Genomic DNA, 19,377 nt, shown 5'->3' with positions numbered 1-19,377 from the left:
GATCCCATATGGGCGCCGGTTCTAATCCCGGCAGCCCCGCTTCCCTTCCAGCTCCCTGCCTGTGGCCCGGGAAAGCAGTTGAGGACGGCCCAAAGCCTTGGGACCCTGCACCTGGCTTGGGAGACCCGGAAGAGGCTCCTGGCTTCGGATCGGCATAGTATCGGCCCGTTGTGCTCACTTAGGGAGTGAATCATCGGATGGAAGATCTTCCTGTCTGTCTCTCCTCTCTGTATATCCGCCTTTCTAATAAGAAAATAATAAAAATAAATCTTTTAAAAAAAAAAGAGTGTGAGCTTGGGGGTGGGAGGGGAATGCAGGAGGTGGGGCAGGTGGGCTTTCAGCGCTGCTCCCACTGGGCCCTGTGCCTGCTGTGTCTGTCTTCATTCTCCCTTGGGAGACGGGGGAGGGGGAATAGTTGGGGTTAGCCCTTTGGACTGACCACATACTGCTTGCTTCCTGAGGATGCTCAAGAGCTACAACAGAGAAGCACTTTCTAGAACACAGCCTCCCTGTGTCACAGTGGCGGGTAGGCAGGCGGGCTTCTGCAGCATCCACAGCACAGGAAAGCCGCCTGCTTGCCTGCCTTCCTCGGGTACTTAGCCCACTTTCCAGATGCGGTGGGCCTGTTGCCTGTGCAGGAGAGCTGGGGTTGGGAGAGAAGTGGTCGATTCTAAAGGAGGTGGACATTGACACAGGCCCACCCTGGCCTCTGTGGATCTCCTTGTTGCCAGGGGGGTGGGCCAGCCTGGTGGTGAGGGAGAACAGAACTTTCCAGCAGCCAGCAATAGCACCCGTGTGCCAGGGTGGCCAACTTGCCTTCCCTAGAGTGAGAGTGAGGCAGGGCTGCTGGCTTCCCCCCCGAAAAAAAAAGAAAAAAGAAAAAAAAAGGTTTAATTTAAAAATTAGAAACTGGAGCAGGCTGTGAGCACAGGGGTTGATTGAAACAAAATTTAAATTCCTGTCAAGCCCATTTAAACACGGGGGCCCTTCATAGACAATTAGCTGCTCCCTGTGAACGCGGAATAAACTCAGGCCTGGTCACTGTGAGGAGAGAGGCACCCACTGCGAGGCGCTGGAAAAAAAATTAACTAAAATCAGGGCTGTATGAGATACTCAGCCTTCCGGTATATCACAGGGGTCTGGAAATGTAAACAAGACAAAAATCGATTCCTTGGTGCCCTCAAATCAATCCCCCAAAATGGTTAGGGCATCTGTTTCCGCTAAATTTTGTTTACATCGGCAGATTTGCCTTAATTGTGGTTGTTTATCTCGTACTGTCCCCGGGGCCCTAATCTCCCGATTACTAATACTTAACACTCATTTCACATCTAAAGCTACTGCTAATCCTCAACAGGTTTGGAGGGGGGGCACTCTTAAAATTATTGAGACCCACAGAGGCGGGAGCCAGAGGCCCCTTTGTGAAGGGGACATTTTCTTATCTACTACCAGCTGTGCCCAATCATCACCAGGGACGGCTGCGACAAAGGTGCTAAAAGGCTCGTCCACAATGACTGCTGCTCCGCTGGGGATTCCGCCGATGAAAAAGAGCTTTGATGGGAAAAGCTGAACAAGAGGCTAAAGCAGTCCAGCCAAATAAAGTTACTGTCATAATCAAATGCTGTCAATCACCATGAAAATCCAATTAAGGATGCTGCGGCGCAGCCCTCACGAGTGGAAAAATGTACCCTATTTATACAGATTTTTGTCAACTCTGTACCCAACCCTGCGATTAAGAGAAGTTCTGAGATTAATTGAATCTCTCCTTTTCCCCCCAACTTTCAAAAGACATGCAGGGTGCTCAGGGGTCTTCTGAGGCAGCAGGCGGTTGGTGTACCATCCAGAGTTAATCGAGTTACATTTGAAAAATTTCACCTTTCCCTGTGTCAGGGGAACCTTGGTATGAATACGTGAGCGCACGGTACCTCTCCTCCCATGTCCCAATCAGTGCCCATTTACACGAAAGGAACAGAGCAACGGGAAACCAGAAGGCTGGAAAGAAACTAGTGTGGCAAATGTGTCTCAGAAGACCCAGTGTTGAACTCCAATCTGGACAATTAAATAGAGAATAGGAGACCCCGGTGCTTCTGTGGTCACTATCTGACCAGGGAGATCTTAGGAGATGAACTGCAGGCAGACCTGGCCTCCCCAAAACTGTATGTCTTCAGACCTGGAAACTCGTTGTCCCCATGGCTGCCCTCAAAATTGCTACAAATTAAAAAGCAAACAACCCATTAAACAATTTCAGCTACTTACAACTGTAAATAGGAGGCTTGGACTATTTTTTCCTAGCCCTTGAAAATTCTGATTAACCTCATTAATAATGGATAGGAATTACATCTATTTATTGGTGTGTAGTCACAGGAGAACAACTTTGCTACCAGCCATGGCAATTTTCCAATCACAGGGACAAGCTTTAGGATCTCTCCTGCCCAACCTGAAGTGGCTGGATGACTGGTTTTCTGCAGCTTCACACATTATTCCGGGGAGCTGGGGACTGGGTGGCATGGGGCTGGTAATCCAGAGCGGTAAGATCCTGGGGTCCTTGGGCAAAGATGGAGTTGGGCGGGCAGTCTCCTCTAGATGCTGGAGACTTCCTGATGCAGCCTTACGTGCTTGAGGCGAGGTCAAAAGCCTACACCTGCTGAGCACTTCTGGGGCAAATAGAGTGGGATGGCTGAACACTGGTGCCTGTTCTGACTGGCTCCGCCTACACTGTCTACTTTGGGCAATACTTTGAATCTCCCTGTAAACCCTGTGACACCCCCAGCATTGCATTATTCTGGTACCACATGAACTTACTTGGATGCTTTCTCCTGGTGGCATGTCAAACAAAGGCCTTGCATCAGACCATGTCATGTAGCATGACTCATGTCTGTGGATGGCTGGTCCTAGGGTCAGTTTCACCAGTCAGTACCTGTTTTACTGAGCTGGGAATGAGGAGGAAGCATGAGCTGACTAGTAAATCCTGCTTTGTCTGAGTAACAGCAGGACAGGTCCTCCCTGCCAGGAACTTACAATCAACTTGGAGAAAAGAGTGCCAAACCAGCAGTGATGTTTGCCTTTGGCTGCTGTGTACAGCCACCAGGAGAGCTTCTCAAGAATTAAAAAGTACCTGCTCTTTGACCCAAATGCCAGAGTCTTTCATCTGGGTTGGGATCTAGGCACGTTTTTCTTTCCTTTTTTAAACCTCCCAGAAGATTCTGATGAGCTGACAGGGTGGGAACCAACATACTATATTGAATGCCTTGTAAGATGAAGTGTAATTAGATGCTGTTCCAAGTTAGGTACGACACGCACTGTACGGCTTCAAGAAGGTACCCTATCCCATGGAGGTGATGAACTGGGGGGAAAGAGGATGAGGCTGGTCAAGCAGATGGAGAGGAGGCTTCCAGGCTGCGGATACCATCCAGTGGCAGAGGTTGCCAGTGGGCTGAGTGGCGGCCAGTGAGGAGCTAAGGTGGGGCATTCTTCAAAGGCCTAACTGAGCCCCTGCGAATCCTTCATCCCACCTCACCTAGCTAGGTTCCATGTCTGTCAGGAGCATACTCCTGTGGCCAGCGGATGCTGCTCTGCCTGGAAACAAGATGCAAACAAGCGCAGTTTCACACAAGCAGCTCACCACTGGGTTAGGAGACCTGACTTGGCCAACAATAGCAGAAAGAAGTCATCCTTAACTGGGAAACAACTGTCAGATAAACAAGGCCAAGAGAGGCAGATTTTATGTACTTGGATCTCTCTTGTTGTGTGTGTGAGTGTACGTATACACACACATATATAATATGCACAAATTCCTTTGCTAGCATCTCATGGAAAGATGAAGCAGTCACATCTACAGGAAAACAAAGCTTGTTTTCTGGGGTTATAATCTCTCTGTTCTTGCTGAAGTGCTAATGTGTCATCAAAAATTCAAATTAAAGCTGTCTGATTTAGTGCGATCGCACGCAACCAGACAGCGTCTCTGCTGTTGTAATTATGTGCAATTAAAACGTTGAGATCAACTTCTTTACTAGTGCATTCCCAATTGTAAGCAGACACAAACAGATGACTTTAATGGCCTTCAGAACTTGAAAAAAAAAATCATCCCCTGTCAGGTGGGCTCTCTGTGGAGCTCCCACACCTGAGATGTTGTTGGTGCTTGACAGAAGAGTTTCACTCAAAATTACAACTCCAGCTGGGTACCTTTCTGCTACCAGAGCTGGAAGCTGAGGTTTATGCCCCTTCAAATGAATACGCAGAAGCCAAACTGGGATCTGCAAGAATGGGGGGCCGGACACACGTGCCTGGCTCCAGAGGTCCACTTGAAAACACACCAAGTGACAACACAGGCAATGGCTGTCTGTGGTGAAGTAGCAGGACTTCAAAAACGTCATGGGAAACAGAGATAAAAGATATTGCAAATTTCCCATGAGCTTCTTGAAGACTCTGCACAGCCAAGTTCATGACTAGTTTGTCATCACTAGTGTTTGTGAGAAGGCTTGGACCCTCACAAGCTCAGTGGTTATAAAAAGCACTACCCACGGGGGTCACAGAAATGTGCACAGAGAGCATGTTGAGGCTCAGGATCAAGATAAAGTGAAACTTCTGCTGTGGCGTGATAGGTTACGTCATTGTTTGATTGGCCAGCATCCTGTATGGATGTCAGTGTGTGTCCCAGCTGCTCCACTTCAGATCCAGCTTCCTGCCAATGTGCCTGGGAAAGCACCTGGGGATGGCCCAAGTCCTTGGGACCCTGCACCCACGTGGGAGACAAGCTCCTGGCTTTATCCTGGTCACTCCTGGCCCTTGTAGCTATTTGGAAAGTAATTGATTGTCTCTCTCTTTCTCTGCCGTTCGAAAGAAAGAAAGAAAACAAACAAACAAAGAGAGAGAAAGAAAGAAAGAACCCATTTGCTCTACTCAGTAGGAGAATTACTTCACACTTTAACCAAGCCCTGCGAGGCCCCAAGGAAGCAGCAAGAGAGCCATCTCCTTGGTAAGCACACAGTGCCAGCCAGCAAGGGGTAAGATCCTTGTCCGTGACCCTTCTCCCTTCTCTGCAGACCTTCCTCACTAACAATCATTTCCCCTGGTGCAAACGCCTGAGTCAAATCACACTGTGCATTCTGTCTTGGTGCTGGGAAGGTCTGTGTCTGATAATGGCAAACAAAGCCATTTGGTATGAATACCAATGTCACACACTGGAATGCTGGCGAGACAAGCCCAATGTGGTTTTAATCTGAATTTTAAAAGGGGCTGCCCAGATGCCCAATCTACCATACACCTTGATTAACCGAGAGACCAACCAACCAAGCAACCCACCAAGCGATCTGAAAATGTAATCACCAGCAGGTTTGGAAAAACAAAAGGAAACAAAGCTCCCAGTGACAACTGAATTTAGAGGAGTTAAACAAGTTAACATCTCGTTGTGAGTAGTGAAATGCTTAAGCAGATTTTCCTAGAGCCGTTTGGTGTTTATTAGCCCCCAAACATCAGCACCTCTTATTCCATAAAGCCTTCCCAGAGAAATGAGGCGCTCTGGGTCTGCAGCTGCTGGGCTGGGGAAAGGAGAGGAGAGGAATCCAAATGTACTGTTTGGTTTCCAGCTGAAGACTGGCACACACCACGCGCTGCATGCTTCTTTCCAGTCCCACTATTTACTTGCTTTCTGAGCAAAATGCCACATTTCAATGGTAGATGGTGCCGTGGTCTTTCTTCCTGAGGGGTTGGATGGAATACCCAAACCTAGGAACAGCTCTTCGCTTGCCACAGCCAGCCACCCTGCTCTGGAATGTCCATGGAAATGTAGCTGGTAGCAGGCACTGATAGGACTTCGGGAGAAAGCCCATGTTTTTAAACAATTACTACGGCGGTCTAGTAATAGCATAAAGACAATTTCTGCGCCAGCTTGTTTCTCTGAAATTCTCTCTGCCACTGAACAGCTAGAACAGATAATAACTATTAGTAAATCAAACTCCTCTGCAGTACCCAGCTGTGCCTCACGCATTTACATACAGATAGAATGGGTATATGTTTTTAATATGTATGTGATAGGACCTGCACCGCGGCCCGGAGTGCATGCTACAAAGGAGGCGGAGAGTGGGAATCGGATCAGCATGAGATAATAAAGTGGCCTCGATAAAGTATTAGCCGGCGATTGATCTCAAACCGGGACGCTCTTCTCCTGACCTGATTACTTACTATGCATAGATTCCATTAAATAGAGCTTAGATACGGGGAGCTCTGGAAGGACTCTAAATGCACAGGAAGACTGTTGGCCCTCTGAGTCCCAAGAGCAATGGTGTGGCTGCCCACAGTCTGAGCCCTCCCGGCTTGGGTCAAGGAGGTGCGCGTTCAGGATTGGCTGGGAGTCCCCCCCGCCTTCCTCACATCCACTACGTGAATGACTGCTTCTCTCCTGGGCCAATCGCCAAGTCCTGGTCACCCAGCTCTATTTAGCATGTGGGAAGGGGGCAAAGGGGCTATACCATCACTCAGAATCATAGTCCTTTTAAGCACAGGTGATACAGAGCTGGGGATCCCAGAAAAGTGCTGCCCTCCATGGACGCACAGGCCTTGGCATGCGATTCTAGAATGTGCTTCCAGACGTCCCGATGTCAGAGCAGGACACAAATGCAAACGGACAGCAAGTCCAGGAGTGATGAGGGTGGAGCCATCTGGTTCTTCCTCTCCAACCACCTGCTGTGGTCTGACTAAACTACCAGGGGCCCCTAAAGGAAGAGCAAGTGCTCAGAGCAAATGGCCTCGCTCAGCATCTTCCTTTGAGATAACACACACCCTGCCAGTGGCTGAAGCTGGCTTCTCCCTATGAGTCTGTCTGGGGCCTGACTTCCTGTTCCCTGAAGGCCTTTGCTGGCCCTCAAGCCCAGTGTTAGGGCAGCTCCAGCTCCATGACCTCAGGTGGCTTCTTGGATAATGGAGTCACTGTTACAGGCAAGAGCTGGGGGTGGGGACCCTCTTGGTCTGCTTGCCCTGTGCTGGGTTTATAGCTGCAACAGGTTGTTGAGTAAGGGAAGCAAGGCCACGTCCTCCAGTCCATGATGGCCACCTCAGGATCAGGTGGGGGTCTGCTAGTTGGTGCATATACTGCTTTTGTCATCAGGGCCACTCTGGTCACTGAAGTGGGTTTGGGGAGTGACAGTCCCACTGGTTGGGAGTATGCCATCTCCTTGTAATTCCCCTGTGTGGGCTTCCAGTCCCACCAGATCAGCCTCACAGGAGCTTCTGCATAACTGCAGGGATAGGCTTCCTCTTGCCCTGAACACACTCACGTGATCCCTTCCTGGAACATACCCAGGAACAGTCTCTGCTAATATGCAACCCATCCTATGAAAGGTCCCTCTTTATTTTACTCACGTAGGGTGAAATTTTTATTTTCAGGGGAGAATTTTCTGTTGGCTCACCCCTTAAATGTCTGCCAACAGCGAGGGCTGAGCTGGCTTGAAGCCTGGCGCTTAGCACTCAATTCATGTTTCCCATGTACATGGTAGAACTCAAGGACCTGAGGCCTCAGGGCTGCCTCCCAGAGTCTGCACTGGTTGGGAGCTGAAGTCAGGAGCTGGGGCCCGAAGGGAGGACACGGGGGCTTCCCCACCAGGCTAAACAATGACCCAGACTAACGCCCTTTAGAAATACTGTCTCCTCCACACAGCCTGGCCCTATCTCCCCACCTGGGTCCCACAGAACCCATTCAGAACAGCCACTTCATCTAGTTACACTGCACCTGCCCTGTCCATGTGCACAGCTTACTCTTCTTTCCAGCCTCCACTAGACTTAGGGCAGGTCTCCACATATCGTGGTCTATCACCATCTGCCTCCTTTCCACTCTTGCCCTGGTTTTGACATCCCGTAAGAAGACACAGATGCTGCTGCTGTTGCTGAGTGAATGGACGCTGGACGTAGCTCAATGTCTACATCCACGATGCCAGAAAGGCACACCAGCTCATATGCACCGTGTTCTCCACTGCTGATAGGAATCAACAGGGCATTTTGGTCCAGTGTTACCATACCTCCACCTGGGCCATGAAACCTGAATCTGCACAACAACCACACAAAGCAGAGGGGGACAGACAGCCAGAGAGACTGAGTGTTCTGGCTGGAATCTGCAGGCTGACAAGGTCAGAGATCGCTGTGACTCCACAAAACTGCTTGAGTGGCCACTACGTGCATGATTCCCTAGAGCTAGAAGTCAGTGGGCCGACGTGGCCCACTCTGTACTCTGGTTGATGAGTGCTGGGACTGGTCACAGGTCTAGGCCACACTTGGAAATTCATGTAGAGTCCCTGAATGGGAAATACACAACTCTTAAGAATGCCACCCGACTCCTTGGATTCGGAAAATGCACACCCGCAGGGAAACTTCGGAAACCCTGCAGGCCCTCCCAGCTGATGCGGGCCCAAGCTGTGCAGCCCACGCTGGTACCCTGCTGACTGGAGCCACCGCGCACGCTCGAGAGATGAACGGTGCTTTCTGTGAGAGGCACGGGGCCCCCCTACCCACAGTGACAAATGGGTTCTACAATTTATGCCTTCCAGAGGAGGCCCTCAGCTTCCAGACGGGAGCACCATCAAATAGGTTGTAGGCGGAGAGGAAAAAAAGGAAAAATTAAAGCCATTAATATGCTGGGAGAGGAATAAAGAAAGTGATTCCTTAAGACTGGGTCCCTACGACAACGATGTGACTTGGGGTACTTAGGACAGAAGACAGCTCTCTTTGTTTTCCCATCACCTGGTTGTCCTACAGTTCTGGGCCAAAGGCAGGAAGGGCTCCAGGTCCAGGAGCATGGCCACTGCGTGTCTTTCTAAATGTTTCTTTCTTCCTTACTGAGCCCGCACTGAATCAGGGGTGTTATGGCTGCTATATCTCTGGGGATAAACATGTTTGAAATTGGACAGCAAGTGGCACTAGAAATAATGCTGAATGAGGTAGAGCACGGGACTTCCTGTGGTGGTGCCTGCCATGGCTATGGTTTTCATTGTGTTTTACTGACAATGGACAGGGATGCACTATAAGTGTGGGATGGCACTCATGAGGGTGGAAAGGGAGAGATCCAAGTCTGTCTTATTTTTTCTCATTCACGACCACATACACAGCCACCTCCCCTGGCTGCTGATGCAGCATGAGCACTCACCATTTGGCCTGTCTTAGCAGGCTGCCCACCCTGGAGGACTGCTCCTTACCCATGCATACATCTCCCCCTTGCCCTGTCCATGTTTATGGGTGTGTGCAATCCATAGATGTCTTATTTATAGGTGGCCAGCTCATCGCAGCGTTGAAACATGCATGCATTTACCCACGGCTACCTGGTTTATGAAACTGCATTTCTTTGTTTTAATGGCTGAGCCACCCAGCCATAGCATCATAATGCTTGAGGTAAACGGGTCTCTTTCTCCAGGACCTGTTCCAAGTTCTCTCAAATGTGACTAACTGCAAGAATTTCCCAACCATCAGAGAGAGCAAGGGAAAAAAAAAAAATAAAAAGACTGATTCCAGACATGCAGACAGGAGACCTGCACAGGTATGGAGAGGCTGTGGGGGTGAACTTGAACTTGGGACTTTCCTTGCCAACTGAGATTGAGCTGCAGCTGTAAAGCATGCAGGGTGCCAAAGGGAGGCGTGCTGGTGTTTTCCATTTGGGGATGCTACCTGCAGTGTACAAAAGGATGGGTGGGGCCGTGTTTGTGAGCTTGGGCTGTGGAGGGGGAACGACTCTGACCTGCTGTCTGCAAAATGCACATGGTTTCAAGAGGTGCAGGCTGGCCTGTGTTTTCTCTCACTGTAGTGATTGAAAGGCAGGGAGTGGTACGTGAAACATTAGAAAGAATAGATGGTAATTATTACTTACCAGTGCTAATGGCTAGTCTAACAGCTTGTGCATCATCAAGTCAACAATCTACAGTCAACAGTGACCACTGGGGAACTGTTAGGGAGTCTCTGATCTCTCCCAGCCTCACTGCAAAACTGTTATCTGCAATCCAGGAAAGCTGGCTCCTGGCTGAGAACATGGCGCCAGCAGCCTCACCGCTGACTGTAAAGGGTGGAAGGAAGATCTACACCGACTTGGGCCTTTGCAGTCTGTCTCAATTCATTCCACAGGAACCCAGGACTATGTACACCATACTCAGAATTTCCTGCAGGGCCCCGTGGAAACCCATCATGCTGACCGTGCTCTGGGTTATCTGTCCTCCAAGTAGCAAGTGGGAACCAAGGGCTACCCTTGGGACTCTCGGTGGAGGCATGTGTGACGAGTTCTGCCATGAGTTTCCAAATGGTGGGGAGTTTTTTTTTTACAAGTGGGAACTGTTAAATGAAGGTCTGAGCTTGGAAAGTGCACGCCCCACTGAAGGAGATCACGTTGCCTGGCCGGGCTCACACCACTGGCTTGCCGAACTCACTTCATTCTTTCTGCCAGATTATGCAACATCAACACCTAACTGGAGACTCACTTACCATTAACTCCTCAGGTGCTGGCCTTTCTTTCGGCTGTTTTCGCATGCTGAAAAGGAAAAAAAAAAAGCCACCAATTTGTATTACCTGTATTATTGGTATCTACATTTGCTATCATTTCCAGCACTATTTCCCCTGAAATCTGGATGTTACTTTGGCCAATGTATTGACGTCTATTCCCAAAGCCTTTAATGAAATAAGTTTTTTCAGGGATTTTACTCATTGGAAATGTAAAGTTTGCTTTTATTCTCTTTTTTTTAAGCTACTTTGCAATACAAAAAATAAATGCAAATTTATTCTGCTTTTGAAATAAATGTGAAAGAAAGTAGCAATACCATGACTCAGCTTTTGACTGATTCCAAACTTTAACCCAGGAAATCACATAAATCTTTTTGGGTAATTAGGATAGGACCACTAGAAGAGCAAGACGAGTGTCAAGCCAAATGACAGCACGTCTCATTCCTTTGCTCTGAGTGACAGGTGACAGAAGAGGTTAGAGATCCAGATAATGACACGAAATCACAAGTGAGTTTTTACACATGATCTCCACTTGCATTGCATTACACAGCCCTGGGTGGGACAGCTCGATTTGTTTAATCTGCTTACAGAATCACATTTTTCTTGTAAAATACTTCTGGCCTTCCATGCAGTAGGTATAATTAGTAGCTGCAGTGTGTGGAGATGACTGGGGTCATCCAGTGCACATGCTGTCTGTCTTAATCTGTGTCTGTGGGATGAGAAGAGACTGCAGTTTCTGTAACCCACAATGCCACACAGAGGCTTTTAATATTAGATAAGACATCCCCACCAAGCCAGAAGACCCTCTACTAATCTTGCTGTCGGCTTGACAGCATTTTTTTTTTAATAGAGAGATTTAATGATCATCTGGTAAACAAGAATCATAGTTATGAACCATGAATGATACCGGGGACATGTGCCTTCCCTCTCAAACCCTGCACCTGTTAGTGAGTGATTCAAGCTGTCTTGCCAGTGGAGTTGGTAGCAGTCCTAATTCTGTGATGCTCCCAAAGTGGCTGCATCTCTGGGGGGGTGGGAGGTTTTTACACACTATCGGTTCTGCTTTGGTTGACATCTGTGGAAACTTCAGGGCAGGTTATCCCTTCCTCTGGCTCCATATAACTTTAATCCAACAGCTGGGTTTTTTGTTTTGTTCTGTTTTGTCTGCCCCCTCCCCCCCCACACACACAGGAGGAAGGTGGTAAAGCTTTATCTACTTTCCCCAGGCTGCACAGGCAGGCAGTTCCTCCAGGTAGATCTCAGATCATATAACAGTAAGACAAACACTGTGGTTCCAAAACCAAGGCCTCTGGGGTAGGTGGGGCCAGAATCAGATGCATCCAAAGGCTGGAAGTGCACTACACTTCTGCATTTCTATATTTCAGAATGAGGCAGCCCTCTGATGTGCTTCTAGGAATTCCATATAAAGGAGATAAGTAGCTATTTCTGGGTAAAACAAAGCAGTCCAGGACTGCAGCACTAAATTCATATGCACACTTTCTTTTTAACAAGGAGCATGCTTTGGAAATGAAAATATTTTCAGAGTAAAAACAGTTTTTTTCAGAGGCTACAGAATATTATACAAGTATTTTAAATAAATAGAAACAGTGCCAATACAATTCTTTTTTTTTTTTTTAATCGGGGGAAACAAATCTCTCCCGTATGTATTTTTTCCCCCCAGATAGAATAAAAACCGTATGAGACATTTTTATTAAGAGGTAACATATTACACTTACTCAAAAAGGTGATAAAGCTTGACATTTATATTAAGGAATATGTCTTGGCTTCACTTTAGCGTAATCATCAGATGGATCATGGGGGAGGGGGAGGGGAGGAGCGGATGTGATCACCGCCTTCGCCTGCGGTAAGGACTTTGGGCTGCCTGGCTGCTATGCCACACCCCACTGTGAATGGTGGCTTTGGGCAGGGTCTGCTTCCTGGACTTCCACCATGGGAGGTGGCTCTGGGGAAGAAGGGACTTTTGGGTCATTGGGGAGGAGCTCCAAGAAGCTCCCCAAGTCTGTCCCCGCTCCCAGGATAAGGACGGTCATTCCTGCACTCTAACCTCCTCCTCTCTCCTGGGGAACTCTCTTACTGGGTGGGGGAAGAGGGCAGGTGGGTCCTGTGGGACAGACAGGAGTGGGGTAGTGATGGTGGTAAAAGGGGTAACAAAAGATAGATTGTTTCTGTGTGGGTGTGGGGCTGCCTGGGGACTCTGAGGACCCTTTGATCTCAGCCTGGTGGCTCTGTGCAGCTCCTGAGGGCCTAACATGGGCCCTGTGTGTCTACATTCTCCTAGTCTTTCAGAAACATCGAAACTCACCGGCAGGGGACCGTAGGATTGTGTTTAAAATAGAACCCAAGATAAAAGTTATTTACTGAAAATCCAATGAATTAATAAACTACGCTGCTTCCACTAAGTGACAGACGGTTTTATGGGTAACTGGAGGTTACATTAATAAAAACAAGCTTCATATGTCTGTTCAATAGGGACTATAAAATTGTGTATTTCTTAAAGGGGGAAAAAAAAAGGATGGCAAACAGCCTAAGAACTCAGGAGAAGGAGCCTGATGCTTGGCTGTTTATTATGACAGGAAGAGCCTGGAAGTGCGTTTACAACCCTTTGTGTAAATAACGTTTACATAATTTCAGCAATTTTGTCAGCTTTGCTGCCCCAGCTGCCCAACCCCTTTCCCTCTCCCCTCCCAATTCCCTCTGGTCTCCAGGAGGAAGTGGGGAGAGCCAGGAGGAGGCCTGGAGCAGTGCTTAATGGCATGTGGCGTTTACACTGAGGGCAGGGCATGTTGGCAAACAGGCTCACCACTGAGTGATGAAATGTACAAATGGCTCCGAGAACTCTCCAACCGGAAGGACGGGCGAATCCTGGGAGAGAGGAGACACAAGTCACCAAAAGTTATAGCTATTCCTGCCCTTTCTGCGTCTGTCACCTCTATTCCTCACCCCAGGCGGCCCTGTCTGAGCAGCAGCAGGAGATCCAAGATGAACAGGATGGTTTTGAAACCTCACCCAGCTGCGGAAGCAGACCAAACCCTCTTCCCCATGGTCAGGTAAAAACTGCCCAATCTCAAGCCACACGCGCACGTGTTACGATGGCGAGAGACAGGAGACCAAGGGAGGGGGAGGGGGTGATAAAAGGACAATGATAGCCACAGGGTAGGAAAGAAGGTAGGGAAAGTGTAAATGAGAAATTAATGATTATTTAAGTAACACACAAATGGTCTTGTAATTAACAAAGAGCTGTGAAATTATTCTTGTGGTGACCTTTGCTTCTTTTCCTGGATTTGCTATTTATTTACACTTTCTCTTTTTATTTACATTTATTTGTATATTCAGCTGCTCCTAATGGTTTGCCTCTAATGGACTCATTTGGGTCAGATTTCTTTCTTTGTCTTCTTTCAGAGAAAGGGCCTTTTGTAGGGGAAGTTGTTATAGAACACGAACCTCATCCTAGTCTCCTTGACCAGGCAAACTCATCCTAGGAGACGGAGACACAATGAGAAGCTCCCACTTGGGCGACCACACAAATCCACACAGCAGCAGACTGCTGCTCCACCCGTGACCCAGGGAGCTGGCCTCGCGCACGTCTGCGAAGGCAGGCTGTCAGAATTTAGGAGTTTTTCCAAGAATGACAGAGAGTACCACTGTGTTTATAGTGTAACCGCTCAGGATGTAATGAAATTACGCTGCAGAGTACTTTAACAGTCATCTCATTAGACCTACAGTTGGAATAAGAGAGCCACACAAAGTAGGCAGCTGCAAATGACTCCCTTCTCATCTATTCTCATTTGCTATTAAAAATACCTTTCGGCGGCTTTTTTCCTCCCTGACATCCCTGCACAAAGTGCCCTGGCAAAGTATGATACATGCACCTATTTAAATTAACAAAGGAATGACTTATTTTAATCTCACTGTGCTTTGGAGTGCTTTGGCCATTTGGATGAGCAATATATCATTACATACAACCTTCTAGCGCTGCAGGCAACAAAACTCAGAGCATGCAGCATTTGGTGGGAGCCAAACAATTTCTCTAGCACACAACTGTGTCAAATGCATGCATGTATTCATTATGGGGAACGAAGGGGGAAATAGCTTTGATGTAGTGGAAAAAAGAAGATGATAAAAGCACCTCTGCAATCTGCGTGTCATCATCAATGGTGGCAGATAGATACAATGGCAAGCCTCCTATGTGATTAGTAAATATACATATAATTGCTGTGGCCAATTATCAGAAAAATGAGATCGGTAATTACAAGACAGAAAATTAACTAGAACTCTTATTAAGGCATTGTTTCCAATTCAAACAATTGGAAAGTGCTGGAAAATACGACTGAATCAAAAGAAATAGAGGGAGGATAGGAAAGTGAGGGAAGCAGCCAAAGAAAGGCAGAGCCGGGAAATTCTGAAGAGGTTAGATGAAAGTGGGGGCAAAAAAAAAAAAAAAAAGAAAAAGATAACACAAGGGATTTTGGTTTGTGTATATCTTTGTCCTTTTTTGGATTTATGCTGCACATCCAAGAAAGGAGGTTGGTAATTCTCAATGGAAAATTCTCATCAGTGGAGAAAGGCTTCCAAGAGGAAAGGAAAACAAAGGGAAACGGGACTGCCATAAAATCTTGCCCGGTCCAAAGGAGTACGTGCAGGCATTGCGCAGACAAGATACAAGACGTGGGCACTGACCAGGAGGTCTACGTGCAGGACATGAGGTACGCAGTGACGTGACATGTCCTCGATAAAGGTGTCGTCAAGTGGTCACAGAAGAGCAAAAATAAAACATGATATCAATTTCGGGCCTGACCCTGGTCTAAGAAAGTCATATATATATATCACCGAGCCTGTGAGATCATGCAAGACCCAGTTCAAGAAATATCATTTTATGACCTTTAAAACCATCAGTGAGATGATAGTTCAAAGTCTGGGGTGCAAGAACGATGGTTTCTGATCCGTTTAGGAAGCTTCTCTAAGTCATTCCTTTACGGATTGCCCTGTTGTTTCTGGATGGCATGCAGTATTCAGGAAAATAAAAGCCTGCTGTCTTCCTGTGGCTGAATATATTTACCAAGGTGGCTAAGATTCCGGATGGGCCTTCCACAGAGATTAGGTGTAAAGCACAATGCTAATGTGGGCTTCATTTCAAAGTAGGATACCAAGAGTAAAATTAACGAGTTATAGACCAGGCAACTGGATGAAGATGGGAGAGAAACAAAAGAAACAGGGAGACACGACATCTTGCATGGGTAGTTAATTTTATTTAAGACCTGATACTGTCGCCTGTTAAGTTCCCCATATTATAAAACTAAGGAACACTGGGTGGTACCCATGAATAATTTATTTCACTCCTAAAGATGCCAGCCTGAGTCGACCTAGCAGAGCGGCAGACAGTGGAGTCTTGTCTCCGCAGTGCCTGCAAAGAATCACTCATCAGACACGTGCGGAGCAGGGGGTGGACTTCCACCACCACACGCGGCTTGTTCAGTTTTTCTTTGTGCTGTGAAATCCACGCCTCTCATCTACCCCATAGGAGAATTTCCCTAGCTGTGGAAGACTGAGGAGCAGGGAGTGGTGGTCAGAATGGCACACGTAGACAGGGAGCAAAGGGGCCTCTGAGAGCCAGCGCCTCACACGCTGGCAAGCCTGATAATGCGCCTGAGGAAAAAGCCAACGAATAAACCTGAGAACATTCTCTGAGCTGCAGTGTTTTAAAGTGTTCTTTTCTCTTTGCAAGCGAATGAAAGGAACAGTGAGCTGAAATCGGGCCATGAAGATCTCCAGCAGTTTATCTATCATAGTTTGCGGGAAGGAGGTGGCTCCAGCGCATGTGCAATCCAATTTATCTGCCCTGATCTGGAAGGAAGGGGTGTCAGTTGTGTGAGGGACAGGAGATGTCGCGCCATCCCAAGGCGTTCACAGAATCCGGCGAAGATGGTGCTGCTACTTAAAGATTTATTTATTTTTATTGGAAATGTAGATTTACAGAGAGAAGGAGAGACAGCGAGGAAGATCTTCAATCCGCGGGTTCACTCCCTTAGTAGCCTCAACGGTCAGAGCTGAGCTGATTGGAACCCAGGAGCCTGGAACGTCCTCCAGGTCTCCCACACAGGTTCAGGGTCCCAATGATTTGGGCCATCCTCTACTGCTTTCTCAAGCAACAAGCAGGGAGGTGGAAGGGAAGTGAAGCAGTTGGGATGTGAACTGGCACACATATGGGATCCCAGCACATGTAAGACAATGACTTTAGCCACTAGGTTAGAGTGCTAGGCCTTGTTGCTAGCCTTGTTACGAAAAAATGTCCCTCGCAGAGCGTAGGTGCCAGGCAAGGCGGAGGAATACATTGCAACATTCTACAACTCTCAGTGTTGGCAGAAATGGATTAAATAGTTCTTAGAAGTCACTCTCTTCTTACTTCACCTCCAGCACTTTTGGGCAGGGGGGAGGGATGCTCTTGTGCTGAACTTCCAAGCAGGGAAGGTATGGACAGAAAACAGGCCATAAACTCCACCAAAAGCCTAGACCTGAGATGCCAGTCCCAAATCAACTTTAGGGTCCCATTGAAGGGACAGAAGCTGCATCTTGTTACCAAGCAGGTGACTGTGATGTAAGAACTGCTACCCTCCACCATCTGGGTAAGCGATTCTGGTCTCGAGGCAGGACACTCTCTGACTCTTAGAGGCTTCAGTAACTACCTGCTCAAACCCCTCCTGGCAAACAACTGGGAGGCAGGCGCACGTGCTGCAGAGCAGCCAAGGACATCAGGGGGAAAAAAAAGTTTGAGTGATGCCTTTGCTTTGTGAGTAATGAACAGTTCAGGAAGGTCAACCCATTACAACGGAAACTGTTTAATTATTAATTATGCACAATCTATGAGCAAAAGGACAAGTTCAGAATGTTTAATGTATGCTATCTTCAACTGGACTCACTTGCTCTCTGGCTATTTTGTTATTAGCACTTGTCAGCAAGGTACTCAAGCATTTAAAAAAAGAAAAGCAGACTGCAGAAAATCTGAGTGAAAGTGTATGTATGTGAGTGTGCACTCACTCTCAAAGGAGTGGAAGAGGGGAGAAGACAGTGGAGGTCCAATCGCAGCCGCAACCACTGCTAGCTGACTTGCAAAATTTGCTAATTAGCAAACTCCATGACCTTGGGAGCAGGCAGCAAATTGGATCCTCCCAAAACAGAAAGCACCAACCAGAAAAATGCTTTTGCAGTGACTTATTTAAGAGGGACAGTGGTTATTTTAAAGGGATGTTCTTTTTCTAATCCATGATTTTGATTGATTTATTTATTGGAAAGTCAGATATACAGAGAGCAGGAGAGACAAAGAGGAAGATCTTCCATCCGATGATTCACTCCCCAAGTGAGTGCAACGGCCGATGCTATGCCAATCTGAAGCCGGGTACCAGGAACTTCTTCCGGATATCCCACATGGGTACAGGGTCCCAAAGCTTTGGGCCATCCTTGACTGCTTCCCCAGGCCGCAAGCAGGGAGCTGGATAGGAAGTGGAGCTGGCCGGGAGTAGCACGTTCAAGGCGAGGACTTTAGCCGCTAGGCCACGCCGCCAGGCCCTAATCCATGATGTTTTGTGCTTTTAAAAAATTCAAGTCAGGGGAGGTACTGTGTCATAGTGCATTAAACTGTTGCGTGTGATGCCAGTATCCTATATGGGTGCAAGCTCCAGTCCTGGCTCCACTTCCAACCCAGCTTCCTGCTAATGCAACCTGGAAAACAATGAAGATGGCCCAAGTTCTTAATCCCCTGTCACACACATGGGATACCTGGATGAGGTTTTAGGCTCCTGGATTTGGCCTGGTTCTGCAAGGCTCTTGTCATCAGGGGGTTGAATTAGCAGATGGAAGATCTTTCTCTAACTCTACTTTTCAAATAAGACTTATTATTATTTTTAAAAAGGGCCCATATCATTAACATTTAAAATCTCTCCCAGTGTCCAATACAAGCACAGGTAGAACTTGTAAATCTGAAGAGTCAGCAGTTTGTACTTTGCATCCATGTGAATTTCTTTGTTGTGACACACTATTAAATTATGAGATGCTATCACTGGGGGAGACCAGGTGATGAGCATACACAATCTCTCCATTTTCTTTCTTACAGCTGCATATATATCTAAAATGGTGTCAAAATAAAAACTTAAAAAGGAACTCTGGGGCCCCGGCGCGGTGGTGCAGTGGTTAAGGTCCTCGCCTTGCACGCCCGGGATCCCATATGGGCGCCGGTTCTAATCCCGGCAGCCCCGTTTCCCTTCCAGCTCCCTGCCTGTGGCCCGGGAAAGCAGTTGAGGACGGCCCAAAGCTTTGGGACCCTGCACCTGTGTGGGAGACCCGGAAGAGTCTCCTGGCTTCGGATTGGCATAGTATCAGCTGTTGCGCTCACTTAGGGAGTGAATCATCGGACGGAAGATCTTCCTCTCTGTCTCTCCTCTCTGTATATCTGCCTTTCCAATAAAAAAATAATAAAAATAAATCGTTAAAAAAAAAAAAAGGAACAGGGTAGGGGGCCGGTATTGTATTGTAGCCAGGAAAGCTCCCATCTGCGATACTGGCATCCTCTATAGAGTCACCAGGTCAAGTCTGGCTGCTCCACTTCTGATCTAGCTCCCTACTGATGTGGCTGGGAAAGCAGTGGACAATGGTCCAAGTGCTTGGGTCTCTGTACCCACACGGGAGAGTTGGATAACCTTCCGGCTCCTGACTTTGGCCTGGTCCAGTCCTGGCTGGAATAACATTTGGGGAGTGAACCAGCAGATGGAAGACCTGTCTTGCTTCGATATAACTCTTTCAAAATAAATAAATGGGTCTCAAAAGAGAAATAAGAGGTAAAGATGCTATTTCTAGAAACTCAGACAAGGCCCAGATTTTTAGCAGAATTGTTTTGTATGAAGAAGA

At 47.6% G+C, this 19,377-nt stretch overlaps 1 protein-coding gene across 5 annotated transcripts in view; it reads right to left on the bottom strand.

The window, feature by feature from the left end:
* MAP2K5 (mitogen-activated protein kinase kinase 5) overlaps nt 1–19,377 on the bottom strand; it is a 251,876-nt gene that overhangs the window by 28,570 nt on the left and 203,929 nt on the right. For all 5 annotated transcript variants that reach the window (XM_040969749.1, XM_040969747.1, XM_040969746.1 and 2 more), the window contains 2 exons: nt 13,283–13,344; nt 10,447–10,492 (listed from right to left, as the gene is read on the bottom strand). In XM_040969749.1, the coding sequence (XP_040825683.1) occupies nt 10,447–10,492; nt 13,283–13,344 (108 nt within the window). The remainder of the gene's footprint in view (nt 1–10,446; nt 10,493–13,282; nt 13,345–19,377) is intronic.

This window comes from Ochotona curzoniae, unplaced genomic scaffold (genome assembly GCF_017591425.1).
Source record: "Ochotona curzoniae isolate NIBS_2020 unplaced genomic scaffold, NIBS_Ocur_1.0 scaffold_4701, whole genome shotgun sequence".
Taxonomy (NCBI): domain Eukaryota; kingdom Metazoa; phylum Chordata; class Mammalia; order Lagomorpha; family Ochotonidae; genus Ochotona; species Ochotona curzoniae.
The sequence above is the reverse complement of the archived record's forward strand: the minus strand, read 5'-3'. Positions and strand labels throughout refer to the sequence as shown.